The sequence below is a fragment of the Mercenaria mercenaria genome, chromosome 11 (genome assembly GCF_021730395.1).
Source record: "Mercenaria mercenaria strain notata chromosome 11, MADL_Memer_1, whole genome shotgun sequence".
NCBI lineage: Eukaryota > Metazoa > Mollusca > Bivalvia > Venerida > Veneridae > Mercenaria > Mercenaria mercenaria.
The window spans coordinates 60,557,718-60,579,310 of NC_069371.1; the positions used below are offsets into that span (position 1 = coordinate 60,557,718).

At 35.4% G+C, this 21,593-nt stretch overlaps 2 protein-coding genes across 2 annotated transcripts in view; one reads left to right on the forward strand and one right to left on the reverse strand.

The window, feature by feature from the left end:
- The window catches only part of LOC123531750 (CCR4-NOT transcription complex subunit 9-like), a 492,904-nt gene that overhangs the window by 193,213 nt on the left and 278,098 nt on the right, over positions 1 to 21,593 (forward strand). The window lies entirely within an intron of this gene.
- Positions 2,103 to 21,073, reverse strand: LOC123532647 (uncharacterized). The gene is made up of 6 exons (XM_045314168.2): positions 20,942 to 21,073; positions 16,010 to 16,087; positions 15,041 to 15,083; positions 12,810 to 12,911; positions 3,797 to 3,832; positions 2,103 to 2,486 (listed from the first exon to the last, which is right to left on the reverse strand). The coding sequence occupies exons 1-6, from the start codon at positions 20,966 to 20,968 to the stop codon at positions 2,215 to 2,217; spliced, it is 558 nt and encodes a 185-aa protein (XP_045170103.2). The 5' UTR covers positions 20,969 to 21,073; the 3' UTR covers positions 2,103 to 2,214.

A 21,593-nucleotide genomic window follows, 5' to 3' on the forward strand; every position in this document is an offset into this window, starting at 1 on the left:
AAGTTGTTTGCTATAACTTATACAGTCTGTAGACATGTATATCTATCGGATGTTAACACTTTTTGTTATTGTATTCTTTGTGGTGAACGTTTGATGATTCTGTAACTGATGTGTATTAACTGTTCATAATAGTCTTTGAGAAACTGAATATAAACGATGATTGTCATTTCTCTTCAGTAAATTACTCTCTTGTCATATAACACTGTCACTTATTGTAAAATTTCTGTCGGTCGAGGGCTGAACACACGAGCCAGCACAATTCACTGCTTATACACAAAATTATTTTATTATTTGATATTGTATTGTATCTGTCTGTCGAATTTTTTTCTAAATCGATGTTGGGGCCTTGGCCTCATTCCCGTCGGTTTGGGGGCCTATTCGACTGACGTATTTATAGTAATAAAACACAGCGTAATTTTAATCGCGGTTAGATAAACTTTGACTGTAAGCCTGCAATTCTGTTTGCGTTTCTAGGTTTTGCCCAAGTGATCTGGCAATCCTAGCTTGCTTAGTTTACTGTTGCGCTTGCCATATTTGCCTTGTTTGCGTAGTTTATTGTTGCACTTGCCAAGTTTTTGACTTGATTGGTTTCAAGTAAATTTGCGTCTTTGCCCGTGGATTCCAATGATAGTTTGCCTTATTCGCAACAGGTTTTGCTATTTGTTTATTTTGCTATTCATGTCGGACAGTTGCTTCGGCACTCCCTGTCATAATATATTGCAGGCTTGGACAGTTGCTTTGGCACTCACTGTCATAATACTGCAGGCGTGGACAGTTGCTTCGGCACTCACTGTCATAATATATTGCAGGCCTGGACAGTTGCTTCGGCACTCACTGTCATAATATTGCAGTCTCGTTACTCGTTTTTATGGACAACAATTTGCTTCGATCCGCACTTCGTTTTTACTCATTCAGGCTCGATGGTTCTTCTCGACCGACTGTGTTTAAACAGTTGCTCCGGCACTCCCTGTCCAAACATTAAGGAGCCTTAAACCTCCAAACTTACCATAATAATGTTATTATCTACATTACTTGTTACCCCTTGTGATAAATGTCATATGACGTAATGTTTTACATGATTCTTATTGAATAATAATGATAAATCGTTAAGTATTTTGTTTTATTTACTTTTCGAATGAAAAGAATAATGTATCATGGAACTGTTGAAACACAAAAAGAAGTATTTTTCCCTTTCTTTGGTCATTGCTCATGGTCTGTTTTAAATTCAGACTTCTATAATTGTTTATAACAATAACACAGGCTATGAAGTTTGCAAAATTGAGTCCCTTCGACTGTTAAAACTATTGCACTCGGAAAAATGTCAGTAGTTGTTGGGTGTTATCTTAAGGGTGTTTATACTAAGACTAATTATCCTTACTAGAACTGTTAAAATGGTTCTCATTGGTCTGTATGCAAATATAATTAACGTGCATCATCAGTATTTTAGCCAATGAAATGCGCTTTTCCATAAGCTTGATATTAATTGAAAAAGATGCGTTGCCTTGCAATCATATGTTCACTTTGGTAGTAGTAAGTTTTCTCTGTATCTAAGATTGAGAAGTAATATTTTATTTCTACAAATATTGTTTTTGTATATTATAGGGATACTATACTGTTATTATTATCCTCTACCTTTACAGATACTGAGCAGTCTGTGAAAGGGAGAGAGCAAGAAAATGCTACAGAAAAAAGAGATGAAAATATTTAGGTACAGGCGTTCCGCCTAGTAACTTAACCTAGCTCTTAACCTGTAATGTGTCTGGTGTATAGTACCATTACACACGAAGCCATCTCTCCTCAGAAAACCAAAACTAACTACGTTGGGTGGGATATATTCAAGAGCATCTCAGAACTTTATTATGGCTGGACCGGGACTGAGTCAAACCGTTACCACTGGTCAAAAGTTCTTCATGCGTCCAAATAAAGAACAAGACAAATGTGTATTTATGCGTCAAAATCTTGCGTATCAGGTTATGCTAGGCAGGATAACTTTGAAACAAAATGTATATTTTGTTAATAGTTGCTTATAATACCTCTATGACTGCCTGATGTACATATTACTATGCATATCTACAAATTATATGTTCAACGAAAAAAGAACACTTGATACCCAACATTTATTTTACTTCCCATATTTCACATTTTAGAATAATAAGTGCTACTTTAAGTCTATTAAGTTCAAGGCAAAGGTCATTTAAGTGTCTCTTTTAATTTTCAATCGCATACTTTACACACTCTCACAGCTGATGTATGCGCATCTATGTTGTTTTGAAACAGTCCACCGCGAAACGCTGCCTGGCTTTGGTAGATGTAACATTTATTTCCGACATGTGTGACATAGTGACACTGAAGTGCAGACGGATGATTAATACAGTCCACTAAAGAAGCTACACCATAGAGAATTCTTGCGCCTGAAGCAGTAGCACCATGTTCCGAATACCTTGTGCGATTGAGTGTTACAAAATCGTTTTCAAAGTCTGAGCAATCTGAAAAATATGCAAGTATACGGCCTCCAGTCAACCACCTCCTCGGAGTCCTCTAAAACAAGGAAATATTTTAGCGGGCAAAGCAGTCATTTCAACGGAAGTGTCACAAATTTGTAGCAAAAAGATCAAACAAGTAGAAAATAAAGGAAAAGGTGGATGACACCTTTCCATTTACCTTCCCATTTGCTTCAAATTCATGACAGTTGGACCACCTTGTATGTTCTGACCGTTGCAATTTTCATTTCATCAAATCATAGAAAGAAATAGTTGATTTACATGAAAATTGCTCAGCTTATAAAATAAATACATTTTTCAAAAAACCGGATGGATGTTTGAATTCCACAAAAAGGACCACATTAAGGGGTCACCCTTCTGGGCAGTTCAGTGCCTTTAAAAGCTCACCATTTTCAAAAAAAAAACATTAAATATCTGCGTTTTGATGCATTTGCTCCAATGTCCGGGTGCTGACATTTCGAATAACTAGATTAAACATCGTTTCTAGAGATTTTGGAACTTGTTTATTTTTACTTCTTTACAAATGGAATGCATTTTTTAATTGGGATACGTTCGGTATAGTACAGGACAATGCGTTTAAACATGTATTGGACTGAGATTTTTGGACTGTGAAATATTGCATATTTCGGACGAATAGAAAAATGAATCCCGAAATTGAAAAATATGTAAGTTTTTCTTTGATTTTCTTATTTTTTACTATTTGTCCGCGATACACATTTTTGACAGATTGCCATTTGCAATTAAATCTAAGGAAAACAACTATTGTAAGCAAATGTGCATAATTACTTTCATAAAACGGACATAATTAATCCATAAAAAGAGAATTATAAACCGAAAAATTAAGTTCTTACAATTGTTTACAAACGAAAAACATATCCACCGACATTTCTAGCTATTCAATACATGTTTTCTCGTTGGTTGTGTCCCGTACTGTGCCGTATTTAGAATTACGAATAACGACAGTTAGCGGATGTAGCAAACAATTTCTTAGACTAGGGAACTTAATTTTACCGTTTACTGAATGAATTTTAAAATAAGTATCCAGCCAAAATCAACACATATGGTTTGTCTTACTAATAAAAAGACTAATAATATGTTAGTATTGTAAAGCGTTTTGAAATAACTTTTAACTTAATGATTCACTTTTTAAAGCGCTTTATGCAGCTTAAAAACGCTCATTTATTAATTTCTAATATTTAAGCAGATGCTTATATGTACATGGACATTTACCTGTAAAATGTTTGTATTCTTTACCTTTAAGATAAACCTAATCTTACTTATTAATAAATACTTACTCTTAATCATACCATAGATGTCATCACACAGAGGATCTACAATGGAAGCAAGTGTACACAATTAGATATCATTTGAGAGTGAGTAATACGAGGCCTGTTGAAAAATAATGTAGACCTTGTCTCTACCTTTTATATATTTTAATGAAGCAAAACAATAAAAAACATACATCATCATGATTCGCAATTACTGCAAATTTGACTTGATTATGCCAAGCATCTATGAAAGGGTGCGCACTATGAGCAGTTGGTCTTTATCCAAGGCATCATAGATTCGCGTTGACGTCAAATCGCGAACTGTTTGTTTCTTCTCTCGAACTTCGCTGTCTTTTAGCAATTCTTAGCCATTTGCGAATCGTTTGTACCACTTGAAGATCAGGCCAAAGATACATATGGTTCATTAGTTTATAAATTTCAGCTGGTGCTTTCCAAAATCTCTACATAACTAAGCAAATGTCTGATCATCTATGTGAACCGATGACGACTTTACGTGCATTATCAATAGCAGTACTTACTTAGTTCATTATTTCACCCTCTCTCGTCCGAATGACGCTAAACTTTCGATGTTTGTCGCCGTGACGTGGCACTGCACTTTGGCATATTTTCAAGTTAACGAACGGACATTTAGTGTGAACATTACTGATTGAATTCAAATCATGCCAGACGAAAAAAAAAACAACAACAACCGCGCCGGTTATGCGTAACTGTTTTAAATAAAACGTTCTGCGCGCTTCGCATGTCAACAAAAATTTAACAAAAGAATGTATGTCCAAATTAACTAGATTGTGAATTACAATCATATATCTCACAGTGCAGTATACACAAAAGCGGCTTTTGACAGCAAAAGTCTACGTTATATTTGAACAACCCTCGTATGTAATCAATACAGATAAACGCTTTTCAAATGCCATTTCTGTAGGTCAGTGGTTTTCTTCTATAGTACATGCAATACCATGTCTGGATGGGCACCTGGGCTCTGTTTCCACTATTGAAAGGCGAATAGCTAGCATATGTTCTTAATTCTGTCAGTGTAGAGCAATTCCACTCCCCCTCTCCACTTGGAAAACAAAACCACATTTAGGCCATCAATTTCAGAATGTTAAAACAACTGTTTGAATGGGCGTCACTGAGTATTAATATTAATTATTTTGCTGTACGTTTTGCAGTTGGTGTTTTACATGACGTCGCCACCACTGTAAACAATGAGTGTTGTATATTGTCGCATTTTAGACTTTACGTGTTGATCTATATGCAATAAGTGTTGAACATTGTCGTTGCTCTAGACTATCAGTGTTGTACATCGTCTGCACTACGTGCAATGAATGTTATATGTTATTGATATTATGGAGGATGAGTGTTTTACAGTGCTGTCATTACAGGCGATGTTGTCGCAACTATAGTGTGTTGTGTATTGCTTTCGATATTTCCAAGGTCGACGTCGAGAATTGTCGAAGTTGGGCAAGCTTATGATAGGAAAAATCGTTAAATACTAGTATTTGTGACAGGCAAAAGTACATGCAAGATCGCCTTTTAGAAATGCTGTGAACTTAGAGGTTCAATTTTTACTATCACAATTTTAAATCAAAACATAAAATACTTTTACCGACATTTTCTATCAATTTGAAACGAGTCCTCTTTCGAGACAAAATTTATTTTACATTTACGGCATAATCTGTAAAATACCAAACCAAAAAGAATTTCATTGGAAAAGTTTTCATATGAAAAATTATACATTATTTCGTAGGAATCCGTCAAAGTATTACTGCATACAGAAGACATGTGGTTTGCGATGTCATGAATACTTTATTCGAACGGAAAAAAGTAGAGATGAAAATAAGCCGTTAGTCGAACCTATCGCCCTAAATCAACTTGGGAGTTCTATGCCGACTTCTGCTTTATTGCAACTACATGCCCGTGTGATCTCTAGAGTGACCACGAATTGTTGTATCCATCCATCGTGTGACCGCCCAGTTTGTTTGTTTGTTTGTTTTGGGTTTAACGCCGTTTTTCAACAGTATTTCAGTCATGTAATGGCGGGAAGTTAACCTAACCAGTGTTCCATGATACTGTACCAGTACAAACCTGTTTCCTGCAAGTAACTGCCAACTTCCCCACATAAATTATCATAGGCAATGATTTCACACACAATGCTTATTATCAAATAGTCACTGAGAACATACGCACCGCCCGGGGATCGAACTTGCGACCCCGCGATCTGTAGATCAACGCTCTCCCTACTGAGCTAAGCGGGCGGGTCGACCACCCCCGTAGTCGCTGACTTGAAGTCACTGTAACTTCTTACTGATTGGGGGGGGGGGAGGGGTGGTGGGGGGGGGGTGCCGGGGACATGGGTTCGACCCTTGCTACCGACCATATCCCTGGTTCTTCCCAGAAGCGATGGATAGGTAAACTGTCTACCCTACATAAAGGAACTGTTGAAACCGGGCGTTAAACCTTAGAAAATAAATAAATGAATTTCCGTCCGTTTCTTGGCAAGGAAACTTACTTAGTCATGAATCCCGAATCAAGTTTTAATTCGCTTTCAAAGTCAAATGAAGGAGTCCAGCACTCAAATCTTTTAAATTCATGTACAACGGCCGCAGGACCGGAAGTTGAATTGTTGATAAGCAGGACCTAAATACATGTTCAATGTACGAAAAAAAAGATTCCAGTTAATTCAAGCCTGTCTTCAGAATCTCATGTTTGATAGATTCTCAAACACATAAAAGTGTTTATTACCTTACTTGAGTAATGTATATAAACCGGGCATTTATATTTTTAGTTCAATATTTTATTTTTCAACATGAAAAGTGATGCCCATCAGGCTTGCTCTTTTAAACTTGGATCCCTGACCAAGCGATAATAATACACATGTTAATGATGTTGTTTACATGTATAAACACATCTTTTGATCTTTATGAGCCCGCTGTGTTAATTTGAATTTTGTAGTTTATGATTTTTTATCAACTTATCACAAGGATATCGATGGACATTGGTGACAGAAAAGAATACTTTTTTTACGTAAAATAATAGAGATAATGAGATGTTAATCAACAGCTACTAAATGGGGCTGTTTTACAGACACAATGTAATCAGTTTGAGTCTTTAGTAAGATTTGCTGGTAGTTGTCTATTCTGCACGTTTTGGATAGAGATTGTAAAAAATGTTTGATCTGAAACTGATTCTGAGATACGGCTAAAAGATTTGATATCATCAATTTTAAAAACCATAAATACATTGTATGACTGACTTTTCAGTTTATGTGTTGCTTAGACAACTTAACGGGAAAACCCCACAAAATCGAATTGTACGTCTTGGGAGGAGTTTACGTAAAAAAGCCACTCACGATAAGAAAATAGATATAGGTCAGTGATTATCTGTTTATGGTGCACTTCTGAAATCAGCAGTATATTGTAATTATAATTGATTGCATTTATTTCAAGTAATCAAATGTAGTTTATAAGGCTGGTACGTCTGATTAAATGTGTCTGAAATTTTGTCAGGTAGGGTTCCAAAATAGCTAAGCCTGTAATCACGATTATGTTTCTGTTACATTCTGACTACATTGGATAGTGCCCTTAAGCTCATAATCCTAAAATCAATATTGATAGGGTGAATAAATTCTTTCCAGACAGAAGATATAATATAAAGTACATGTATCACACTTATCTTTAAAAAATCAGACAGTCAACTTTATTACAAGTTTTACAGTGAATAACCGAAATATATCAATGTAATGCATCTGCTATTTTCACAGCGAAAAATATCAAATATATTTTTCACTGGTACTAAACTATAAAATAGATAAATTCACATTTACAGCTTATATAATTACCTGGGCATTCACTTTTTCACCTCATAGTGCACCACAAGCTTTATATAATTACCTGGGCATTCACATTTTTCACCTCATAGTGCACCACAAGCTTTATATAATTACCTGGACGTTCATATTTTCACCTAAAAGTGCACAAGAAGCTCTATATAATTACCTGGACGTTCATATTTTCACCTAAAAGTGCACAAGAAGCTCTATATAATTACCTGGGCGTTCATATTTTTCACCTCATAGTGCACCACAAGCTTTATATAATTACCTGGGCGTTCATATTTTTCACCTCATAGTGCACCACAAGCTTTATATAATTACCTGGGCATTCACATTTTTCACCTCATAGTGCACCACAAGCTTTATATAATTACCTGGGCATTCACATTTTTCACCTCATAGTGCACCACAAGCTTTATATAATTACCTGGACATTCATATTTGCACCTAAAAGTGCACAAGAAGCTTTATATAATTACCTGGGCTTTCATATTTTCACCTCAAAGTGCACAAGAAGCTTTATATAATTACCTGGACATTCATATTTTCACCTAAAGGTGCACATGAAGCTTTATATAATTACCTGGGCTTTCATATTTTCACCTAAAAGTGCACAAGAAGCTTTATATAATTACCTGGGCTTTCATATTTTCACCTAAAAGTGCACAAGAAGCTTTATATAATTACCTGGGCTTTCATATTTTCACCTAAAAGTGCACAAGAAGCTTTATATAATTACCTGGACATTCATATTTTCACCTAAAAGTGCACAAGTAGCTTTATATAATTACCTGGGAATTCACATTTTTCACTTAATTGTGAATCAGAAGCTTTATATAATTACCTGGGCGTTCATATTTTCGCGTAATAGTGCACTACAAGCTTTATATCATTACTGGGGCCGTATTCATAAAGCATCTTAAGTATAAGTATAAGAGATTGATTATTTACTAAAGTATTACTTAAGTAAGAAATTTATTTTACTTATTAAGTATATTTCGAGGGCTTGGTGCAAAACTATTGTAAGTGTATATAAATAAAGAACAAGATACAATAGTTTTGCGCCAAGCCCTCGATTTGTTATTCATAAAACAATTTAGTAAGTAATTCTTGGCTTTTACTGTGGACAAAAACATTAAAAATCAACATTAAATTCAGACAGATACAACATGCACAATTATGTTTAAAGTGCTTTTATCTGAAAAACAACACTTTAATCGTACTCACGATGCTATTTTGTTTTCTGACTTAAGTCATTTCTTACGTATCTTAAGTTTAAGCTGTTTTATGAATAGGACTTAAGTTTTTACGTAGACTTAAGCTGAAATCACCACAAACTTAAGTAAAATCTTCAATTTAAGTCAAAACGTATACTTAAGATGCTTTATGAATATGGCTCCTGGGCATTCACATTTTCATCTTATAGTGAACCACAAGCCTTATATATTTACTAGGCATTCATATTTTCACCTAATAGTGCACCACAAGCTTTACATAATTACCTTGGCAATCACATCTTTCGCCTAATAGTGCACCACAAGCTTTATATGTTGTATGTTTACTCCTCCTTGCACTGTCCCATGATATCGAGAGCAATCCAGGGCCCATTCAAGCTGAAGCTTACTTGGAAGGTAACTCAACGGTTTTCTCCTGTGGTAACTGTCAACTACCTGTCACCTGGAGTTGCAAAGGCCTTCAGTGTGACATGTGTATGGAATGGTACCATGCAGATTGCCAAAACGTTTCCGACTCCCTTTACGACATCCTTGGAGACTCATCAGCTGGGGTAGCAGTCTGGAAGTGCTCACTTTGTGAGAATATAACTGTCTCAAATGGTTCTGTCCCAAGTCTGGACTCACTCGAAAAATCGAATCCCTTCGTCAACCTTGATAACTCAAACGTGAGTGATATGTCTTTCTCAATGACCCACACATCCACTCCTAAGCGTCACCTCCCTACCCAACAAACTAAAGCCAAGCCCCAAAAAGGTAAGGAAAGTAATATAAGAATGTCGCTTAAAGTCCAAGTAATTAATTGTAGGTCAGTTGTAGACAAAAAAAAACTTGAATTTAATAATTTAGTAAATTCCACAAAGCCCGATATTATGATAAGTGCCGAGTCCTGGCTTAAACCTAAGCATCGCACTAGTGAGGTACTTGATTCAGACCTAGGTTACTCTATCTTCCGTCGCGACCGTATCAAGCAGACAGGCGGAGGGGTTTTCATTGCAATTAGAAACTGTATAACAGCCCAAGAAATGCCCGAACTTCAGTCCGAGTGTCAGGACCTTTGGGTAAAGTTAGACCTAGTAGGTAATTAGTCCCTAGTTATTGGTGCTTATTACAAGCTACATAATTTAGACATTGACAGTTTCGCAGAATTTACTAAGTCCCTTGAAAAGGTCAATAAAACGTTTTCAAATGTCTGGGTGGCTGGGGATCTCAACCTCCCAAAAATGGACTAGGACACCAGCAGCCCATCCCCTGAATGTAAGCACCCCACATTCTACCGCCAGGTTATTGAAACATTTAATGATTCAAACCTAACCCAAATGGTCAACTTACCAACTAGAGGAAATGATATTCTAGATTTATTCCTTACTACAAACCCAACTCTAGTAAATCAGGTCAACATCATACCGGGCATCAGTGATCATAATATAGTAGAAACAAAAGTCAATACATCCGCAAGGATATGTTACCAAAAGCCTCGAACAATTCCCTTGTATGAAAAAGCAAACTGGCAGGAAATAAAACAGTCATTAATTGACTACCACCAGGTTATGTCCAATGAAGGTAAATACTCCGCACTTAACACAGAAGAGTTATGGGAAAACTTTTCAAATACCCTAAACAACCTTACAGAAACATGAATTCCATCCAAACAGTCAACTATAAGAGATCACCTTCCATGGGTCAATCAGGACATTAAGAAACTAATCAGAAGGAGGAACAGAGCTTTTAAAAAGGTTAAGAACACTAGCTCATCTTCTGGTCGAAAGAAATTTCTAGACTTAAAGCATCTAGTGCGGAAAAAGGTCAAAGAGGCTTATAGCCAGTATCTTAAGCACATCCTAAACCTGAATAACACTGCTGCCTCACTCCCAAATAAATCAAATACTAAGAAACTGTACTCGATCATTAAACACTCGAGACAGGAATCTTCCTCTATCCCTCCCCTTAAGCATGAAAATAAACTCCATCTGGATGATCAAGCTAAGGCAACAGTACTGAACAAACAGTTTCAGTCTGTTTATAGCCCCAAATCACCACTTAACCTCGCCACGCTCAGTAAAATAAAACTAACCCCAGATGGTAATTCAGTCCCTACTATGCCAGATATTAGGATAGGTACAAATGGTATTGAGAAATTTCTCAGCAACCTGAACCCCTATAAGGCCAGTGGTCCTGACAAAATCAAGCCTATAATACTTAAAACACTCTCTGTAGAACTATCTCCAATCCTTGAGGTCTTATTCCAGAAATACCCGGAGGAAGGTTCACTTCAATCCCAGTGGAAATCCGCATATGTTGTCCCCATTCTTAAAAAAGGTGATAGGTCAAATCCAGTAAATTATAGGCCAATTTCATTAACATATGTCCTATGCAAAGTTCTTGAACACACTGTTTCCTCATCAATTGTTAAGCACTTCACCAACCATGGTATTCTGTATGACCTACAGCATGGTTTTAGGGAAAAAAGGTCATTCGTTACTCAGTTAGTTATGTTAGTAAATGATCTGGTCACCTCAATCTACAATAAGAAACAAGTAGATCTTATACTTCTAGATTTCAGTAAGGCTTTCGACAAGGTTAGCCATGAGAAAGTTCTACTAAAAATGCATGAATATAGAGTCAGAGGTAACACACTAAGATGGGTTAAAGGCTTCTTAGATAATAGGATCCAATCAGTAGTGCTAAATGGCACTACCTCTGATGCCATCCCAGTATCATCAGGTGTCCCGCAGGGGTCTGTACTTGGTCCCCTGTTCTTCCTAGCTTACATAAATGACCTCCCACAAAACATCAGTTCCAAAGTCCGTCTGTTTGCAGATGACACGGCAATATATCTAACATTATCATTTGCAGACCAATCTGTCACTCTCCAAAATGACCTAAAACTTCTAGAAAAGTGGGAGTTGCAGTGGGATATGGAGTTCAACCCCTCCAAGTGTCAAGTGATCCACGCCACTAGAAGAAAGCATCCTATCCCTACCCAGTATTACCTACATGGAGTCCAACTTGAATCGGTCAGCTCAGCTAAATACCTAGGCGTGGATATCTCAAATGACCTATCATGGGACAATCACATAAATAGGTCAACCAAAAAAGCCAACCAAACCCTAGGGTTCTTACGAAGAAACATTAAGGTCAAATCCCAACCCATTAAGACCATTGCTTACCAGACTCTAGTCCGACCCCAGCTTGAATATGCCTCCGAGGTATGGTCGCCCCACACCCAAACCCAGATAGACCAAATTGAAAGCGTCCAAAGGAGAGCCGCTCGTGGGATCAAGACTGACTACGGCCGTACTTCCAGTGTAACAGATATGCTCCACTCCCTAAACCTTCGTCGGCTGGATTTAAGGCGTATAGACTCTAGGTTATCACTCTTCTATAAGATTCATCATGATCTGGTTGCTATCCCAATCATAGATTACCTTACCCCAATGACCCGTTGTGTCCGCTATGGCCATTCCCTAAGTTATAGGTTAATTACTGCAACCACCGACTATTACAAGTTCTCTTATTTTCCGAGAACTGTGTACCATTGGAACCAACTTCCCCCCAGTGTCGCCCACCTCCCTACCCTAGAGCAGTTCAGTACCGCAGTTTGCAGCCTTGAACATGTCTCGCCCTAGTTATCCAGCTAACTCAAGTTTAAACCTTTTTTATTTCACCAAAGTTATTTTTTTAGTTTCTTCCACTCTAAATTTTTATCACTATATTCTTTCTCTTAATGATTTTGACGCGCAAAACGTCTACGTCCCCGCAAGGGGTTCGACGGTTACAGAAGATAGATATAACTACCTGGGCATTCACATTTTTCACCTAAAAGTGCACCTGAAGCTTATATAATTACCTTGGCATTCACATTTTTAATTAATAGTGCAAGAGAAGCTTTATATATATGCCTTGGCAATCACATCTTTCACCTAATAGTGCACCACAAGCTTTATATATTTACCTGGGCATTCACAGTGTTGTCCGTGGAAGCCAGATCCAGTACAGTTGCAGGCCCATCCGTTTTCTACTTCCAAGCATTGATGTGGCTTAATTCTACAAGGACCTAAAAGAATCAAGCGTTAATTTTGTATGTTACACTTTTCAAAGTTACTTGTCCCTGTTATATCTGTTCTCATAAAATTTAAACTGTTGTTCAGTTTAGACGTATAAATACATTTATTTATCGAAACGTTTCTCGCTTTTCGTAGATTCTATTAGAGGTTTATTTAAGGAACGAAAAAGGAAATTTATAAATCTTATAAGAAAGTATTAAAAAACATATTTATTTCTATTTTATAATGATTTCTACTTCTACATTTCCACTTGACATCTGGATATATCAAGAATCTGACCCAAAATGGAAGTTTCAAATCTGCGTCTATCTTCGGAATGTATTTATTTCCAATCTGTATTTGTTGGGCAAAAAAGACAGGCAAGGGAGGTAATAATAATTTACAAACTTTCATTTTTAATGAATTTCTGCTAAATATATAGGTGTAAATGCAATTGTATCATAGCTCGGTGTTTTTTCTTAACAAATTTGGTGCAGGTAATTCGTATACACTGAGTACAGGGTGCGGTAACTAAAAGTGTGCAGGTACATTGTATTTAATACCCGCACGCTAGTTACCGCACTGTTGGATATAGGAAAGTATGCCAGCGTATCTGGAACAGTAGACAGCGAAGTGTATTTTATTGATTTTCTGCTCTAACATTGGTTTATTTTACCTGGGCTTTACACATTTGTAACTGAACTGCTGTATATGGCAATGTGGAACGCTTGCAACTACCAGAGTAGTCAGGGTTAGGGTTAGGATTGGTTTCTGGCTACTCTGGCTGTTCTGGTTGCTCTGGCTAAAAAAAATCCCACACATGGATATTGCGAATAATGAAATGTATCAGCTGTTTTTTCGAAACGAAATTACAGGATATAGCATAAAATATATAAATGAGTCTGTATAAAAATAGATGCAAAACCCAGTGATTTCTAACAATTTGCATAAGAAATATTTGTTTTGATTTCTTGTCGGTAGAACATTATACAATGCATCATATATTGTTTAAGTGATGGGTATAGAAGAGTATTTTTATTATACACAAAGCATATTAAATAATTTATACATTGATCCAATCTAAATCATGGGAAATAACTCCTACACGCTAAATTACGCTGATTATAGCACAGTTGTTCTTCTTCAATATAAAAAAGAAGATACCAAATCGGCCATGATAGAAAGCTAAAATCCCTACAAACATTCATAAAAACGGGTTAAAAACTAGGCACTGGAGAGTGGGGTTTTGGTGATGTAGGACTGGGAAAGCTTAAAACATTAATTAAAAAATCGACAATTCAAAGAATAGTAGAGCTATTGGACTCGCCTGTGCGTCGGCGTCAGCGTCAGCGCCGGCGTCCCGATTTGGTTAAGATTTTTATTATGTAAGCTAGTATCTCAGTAACCACTTGTAGGAAAGGATTGAACCTCTATACACTTATTCACTGTGATAAACTGACTTTCATTGCACAGGTTTCATAACTCTATTTTGCTTTTTTATTTACAAAATTATGCCCCTTTTCCACTTAGCATTTTTGATTAAATTGTTTTTGTATGTACATGTAAGCTGGTATCTCAGTATCCACTAATCGAAAAAGACTGAAACTTCACATTCTTGTTTACTGTCATGATCTGACATGTAAATCTTAGGTCCCATAACTCTACTTTGCAGTTTTACAAAATTATGTCCCGTTTTCGACTTAGAAAGTTTTGGTTAAGGTTTTGTATGTAAGCTAGTATCTCAGTATTAAATTCGATTGTATATTTGCATAAAAGTTTTGAAGTTTGTAGAATCCTTAAGGACAGAATGGTTTAAAATCTGATATCGATTTCAAAGTTACTGCGATATTTACTTCCGAATATATTAAATTTTCACTATTTAGCCCATTAAAGATACATGTGAAGTTTTAAAAATATAATTTAAATTATTGCCTCATTTTTCATTGCTATAAAACTGAATATTAAGTCATAAAACCACAAAAATTAGGGCCGTATTTCTAGACAATCCTTAACCAATATCTTGAGACGGATCTGCATGGATACTTCCTGAGAAATGACAGACACTCGAAAATACAGCTCTACGGTTGATCAGTTAATATTCCTGATGTCATAATCAAATAATTTATAAAGTTTTACTTACATTTACAGCAGTGGCCATTGCAGCAACGTTTGTTGCCATTACACTGAAATAAATTGATTATATTTTTTAGTTCGACGTAGCTTAGAGTGATTTTTACACCCTGTCCAATCATTACTTTGAGAATTTGGATCAATAACTATATCTAGGATGACAATTTGTGGTAAGAATATTCCTTTTTTATGATATTTAGAAACTATATCCAAGGAAAACCTACAGCGCAAGATGTACCCTAGTCATAACAGAAGGTTTCTGACTTTGAATCATTTTGACAAAGTTATCAATAATCCTCGCAAATGTTAGTTCAAAATCATTATTGGGTTCTAGAATTCCTTCAGGGCAGAAGCTTTTCAGCTTGCGGACGGTGGTGCCCAACCGTGCCTGAAAAAATACCAGGATGAATACCTAGGGTTTTCCTTACAACCACAAATTAGGAAGTCGCCACACGGACAAATTTATGACTTGAATCCCAACAAAAAAACTCACAAACTTATTTCAAAAGAAAACGATATAAGTAATAGTAAAATCACTAGACGTGTATTATGCGATAAACCTATCTTTCCGATTGTATTACGTTACAAAGTAATCAAAGACATTTTTCACACAAAACATGATCTATTCTCCTAACAGGCAAAGAACTTCAGGTCTGGGATTTTGTGCATTATAAGAAACATGTCAGAGGCATTCGGCTCATTTGTTTGATAAACAAACTATCTATATTCCATCAACGCTCATTAAGCACGTATTTCTATTTCCATGTAGATCATCTAAATAACAATGTTGCGATGAGACTGCAACATTTACATTTGTGATAAGATAGCAACATTTGCGATGAAGCTGTAAACATTTGCGATTAGACTGCATCATTTGCGGTAAGACTGTAACATTTGCGATAAAACTGCAACATTTGCCGTTAAATGATAGTAATAATGGCACAAAGTGTAACGTTTAAATTGACTAAAACATACTTACATCAGCGTGATTTGAACATGCATTGTTTCCGCAGTCATGACCGATGATAGTGTCAACACACGATACTACCAAAATGACCTGATAAAAATGGAATTGGTTAAGTATAACTGGCATTATTGTTAAGAAATTCTCTATCATCAAACAAATAAAAGGCCTTACACCTGGTTTACTAAGAACCACGGAAGCTTCTCGAATTGGAGTGTCTTCTGTTTCTTGTACTATCCTCCCACTAAAGTATTCATTCTTGAAGAGTTACCAACATAGGCTACTTGTAGCAACTCTCAGTAAGTTTGCACGCACACATACACGCACGCGAAACCGCACGCACACACACACACTCACCCTGCTGTCCGCTGTCTTTCACGTCTCAAACAAGAACCTTTGTTTTATATTAATTCACCCGAGAAAAGAATTCTGCCAACTAAATTTGAAATAAATTTTGGCAAATCATTTTTCACCAGTCTTGATCAAAACCTTAAGGAACATTTCAGTGAAATGATTTAAACATCAGACCAGAGTTTAAGCAAGTTCTTTTGTTTGAATCTAAAGCTCTGGCGGCTTCGATTTTTACCTCCAGCAACCCGTGCTTCCAAATGGACCTGTTGGAACAAAATTGAAAGAGGACCATTCGAGAAACAACCATGTCAAGTTTTATCAATTTTCACTAAATGGTTTCAAAGGAGAAGTAGTTTAAAAAATAAAATGAACGGAAGGACAATGAACATAGAGTGATCACCATAGCTTAGACGAGCTCAAAGTGCTCAGGTGAGTAACCAAAACAATACTAACAAATACATGAAGAATTAACATCATCAACAGAGTCCTCGACTAGAAGGTAAACAATTGCCTTAACTGTAGCGGTATCTAATGATCTAACATCTGTCAGTCAATTATATCCACCCATGTGTTATATTTACAGTATGTTATAACGCAAAATGGTTGGTTCGGAAAAATATCATTTCGTTTTGTAACTTGGTGTGAAGAAAAGAGAAAATATGTATTGAAATACTTCAGCACATTAAAGGGAGGTAATTCTAATAAAAGAAACTAACAAATTCTTTAACTTGATCAACATGACATATTGCTTGTAATGTTGAATATTTGTGCCAAATTGTTTAAATATCCATGCAAAGTTACAGACTGGACAAGAAAAAAGACCTAGAGGTCCGAAACATCCCCTTACAATGTGGAGCATTTGCGCTAATTGATATCAAAATCCCTTATGGATGAAAGAGTTATGAAGAGGACACAATACAGAGCCTGTTAACTTTTGACCCCTAAATGTGGCATTGACCTTTCAGCTATGGTCTTGGTTATGCACAGGTCACACAAGCACATCGTAGGAATATTTTAGACATGTGCTTTCAAATTCCCTCAAATGATAGTAGCGTCCCAAAAAAATTAACACGGAACAGGACCTAATAAATTCTGACCTCCAAGAGTGCCCCTGACATTTGACTTACTGGTCAGTGAGTTGAATATGATAACTATATTGCTTCATTATTGAGAAATTTGTGTCAAGTAATATCCCTTGATAAATCATAGTCATGGAGCGGACACAGTCTTTAACTTGCAAGTGTGACCTTGGTCTTCGAAATTGCACATTATCCATTATGGGGAACAATTGTGCTAAGAAATGCAAAATTCATTGATGAATGGTTCAATTATGGAGCGGACAAGGAAGAAAGCTGTTGACAGTTGATCTCCAATTGTGACCTTGTCCTTACAGTTAGGGTCTGGGTGTTGTCTTATTATGGCGAACATTTAATTTAGTTCCAAGTTATATAATAATCCCTTGACGAATGACATAGTTATGGACCGGAAGGAAAACAGATTCTTTTAATAACATATGACCATTTGACCTCAGAGTATGACCTTTACATTAAATGGGTCTGAAAAGTATGGTAAGCAGGATACTTTGTCTCGTTATCGATTAAATTTGAAAAAAGTAATATCAAAATTTCTGAGTGGATGGTTGAGTAACAGACCGGACAAGAAAAATATATGACGACATTTGAACTCCAGATATGACCTTGACCTTTAAGTTAAGGGTCTAGTTGTTGTGCATGTCACTTTGTTAAATATCGTAATACATGACTGAGTTTAGGGCGGAAAGAAAAAAGACCCTTTTGATCATTATAAGTCTAGAGGCTGCGCATGACACATAGTCTCATCATGGAAGCAGGTAAATATTAAAATCGCTTTAAAGATGGTTAGGTTAGAGACTGGATAGAAAAAAAGGTAAATCTCCGCCCTCAAAGTATGACAAAATCTAAGTCTTATGATGGTTAACATTTGTGCTAGATAACATTAAAATCTCCTGATAAATGGCCGAATTATGGCCCGGCCTGGAAAGAGTGGACAGACGGAACGGATGGACAGCTAGAACGACGGACGGAATGACGGAAGGACGGAAAAGCGCAAGCTTAATAGTTCCCGTAACTACAAGTAGCGGACTAATAACAGTAACTTAATAACAGATCAGCAAAATTACATTTCCAAACAAAATGTTTAATAACGTCAAATTTTCTGTTATTCTGCAATGTATGCTTTGACAATACTATTCCCTTTTTTTTAGGCAATCTATGCATTAAACAGTATCTTCTAGATATATTTTCTTGAAAATGTTCCAGAACAAAGTTTATAGCGTTCATGCCGAAAACTGTCAATAGATAACCATGTAGTTATCATAACTTATTCTAAATTATCCAAAAACGTTGTGCATATTTTTCTGAAAAAAAAAAACAAAAAACATTATTTCAATTATGGCACGAGACAGCTAGGCAGCTATCGCGATAATGATAAAGTAAAGTTTTATTATGATCTTAATATTAGAAAGTTTCCTGAAAATATTATAATTGCGATATTTTACATTTTTGTCTCGATACGTTTTGGCCATGAACAGCTACCATTTATAAGCTAGACAGCTATCTCGATGCTTTCAGAAATTATCTTGATATTTAGAACTTTTTGGAAAAATTTATCTCAATAGCCTAAAGTTTTATAGAAATAAAAGCATATCTAGAAAAAAATATTTATGGCGATAATGTTTCAGGAAAATTCATAACTTTTGTGGAAAGTGTAAAATATGTTTGTGCTAGCTACAAAGTATATCGTAACAATGTCAAGCATTTTCGCGAGATTTTGCGCTAAAACATTGTCAGGGTATGCATAAAATATCTAGAAAATATTATTTATTGCTGAAATGTTTTCAGAAAAATGCGCACATCTCCTGGAAAGTTTATAATATTGTCGCAATAGTTACCTAGCTATTTCGTGACAGAAATATACCACCATACTCAATAAATTATATTTCCAAGGGCATTTGAGCGAGTAGGATAAACATTTGAGAACATAAGTTAATTTTGAGAATTATCGAGATAGCTACCTAGCTTGTAAATGGCGGCTGTTGGCACTTAAGCGAAAGTATCGCAATGATAATGCAATTATCACAGTATTATTTCCAGGAAACTGTGACTATTTAGAGAGCTTCACTTTATCAATATAATACTTTTACGATAGCAAAAATATGCCACAATAGATTAATTTTCTTAATTTGTGTACAGTAATTGACATTTAATTGTCAACGTATTTAGTTCTTGGATATTGTTTTTAAATAACAGACAATGTTATACCAAATCTATATCACGCGGGAAGATTCATGAAAACTGTTTCTTGTAGACCTTTAAATGTTCTTGTGTTTCCGACGTTGTAAAACTATAATTATGTTGATATTTCCCAAAATCTGATATCCGAAAACGCGTGTACCTTTCATTACTGTTTCTTGACAATATTGAACTGAATTCGACTGTGAATATATATATCAAGGGGGTTTATCAATGATATCAAATCTATCTGATCTTAAAGCGCATTCATTCAGTAACATACAGATAAGTAAAATAAAATCGGAAAAGAATAATGAAATCGCATTAATTTCAGAAGTCTACCTATTTTTGCTAGAATGGCAGGCATTTTATGCATGGTGACATTAATATGTAATATTATGCATACGATTCAGTTAGCAAAAATAATTTAAACATTTAATCAAATGAAAATAAAAAACAAAAACAAAAAACAATATCAATTAAAGTTCTACATTTAATTATAAAGTATATTGTTTTGCCCAAAATTCCATGTTTGGTATTGACAAATTATAATTAAGCTAGGAAAGCCCAAAATGGCTTCGAAGCTCTAACCAGAGAAGCTTATCCCCTTAAAATACAATAACTCTGCTTTTAAGGTATTTGCGTTTGAGATAAACTTAAAAAAATATATAGACTTCCCTTTCATAGTTGTCTTTTTTTAGAAAATATCTTTAGAACATGCAGTTCGTTCAAATCCATTTTCTCATTGTAGATGTAAAAAATTTAGGTGGATTTTAAATGTCTTAATAACAACCATTTTCAAGCTAAAGATTAAATATTTTGACACGTGTCCACCTTTGCAATTTATGTTAACGTTGATGCTGTCATTTAAATCCAACGGCAACAGACAGCATGCTAACTTCACTTTAATCTTGTTAAGAAATATATAAACATTGATACATAATATGTAACCTTCTACTTAATGGTCTTCTAAATAAACTCAGACACATATCAGCGACTAAGAACACTTTAAATATCTTTTGTTTCATATATTAAACAGATATAAACTTTTACACTTTCATTATTTTAAAGAACCAAATTATAAGGTTATTATTCTTGTTCAGAATTAAGCCTCGTTGTCATTTCTCATACAGTCAGAAAGAAAATTAAAAACAAAATGACATTCCAATAAAGTAATAAAATGACGCCGAAAGACTGATTTTACAAAATAATAATAATAACTTTAATAATAAAACTACCGTAACTACTAAAAATAATAATAATTATTTTAACATCATTTATCAAAGTCTTACAACTCTTTTGAAAGGGGAAAAATAATTTAACTTACGAAAATAAACCCGGCAATCCTTTCCATTTTAATCAGCACTAATTCGATCTTCGTTGAAAGCAGTTGTTGAAATGATGCGCTCTATAATGCTGATCTTTTCACACATTTTTATACTCATATACAAGTCACGTGTTTTAGCACAGCTGTCAATAACGATCATTTTAAAATTTCCTAACGCCTTTCTATGTTAATATTAAATTGAAAACTACACAGTAAACGAGTTTTCTATATTTACAGTAAAACCTGTATATAAAGACTACAAGCTAAGTGGCCCAGTGGTTAAGGTAGTTGACTTCAAATCACTTGCCCCGCACCTCTGGGGTTTTCTCCAATATCGTGTCGTTATAATGTCTATATAGCTGGTTTGTATGCACACGACTTGCACTACTCAGGAAACCGTTTGTTTGTATGTCGCTATATGACCTAAAAATTGTGCCACAGTGGCCTGAAAAAAAAAACAACGTAAACATAAATTAAAGACGATTCATGGTTACGTTTGTAACTGGTTTATCTTGGCTCTACTCGTAGCAAAACTCTAGACTAAAAACATTGTCACCACCCTATAGGCCACATTTTCTAATTCATTTGTATGACACTTCAGTCAGAATGTATGTCCTTGTGACAGTCAAATCAATTTTGAAAATGGAAAATT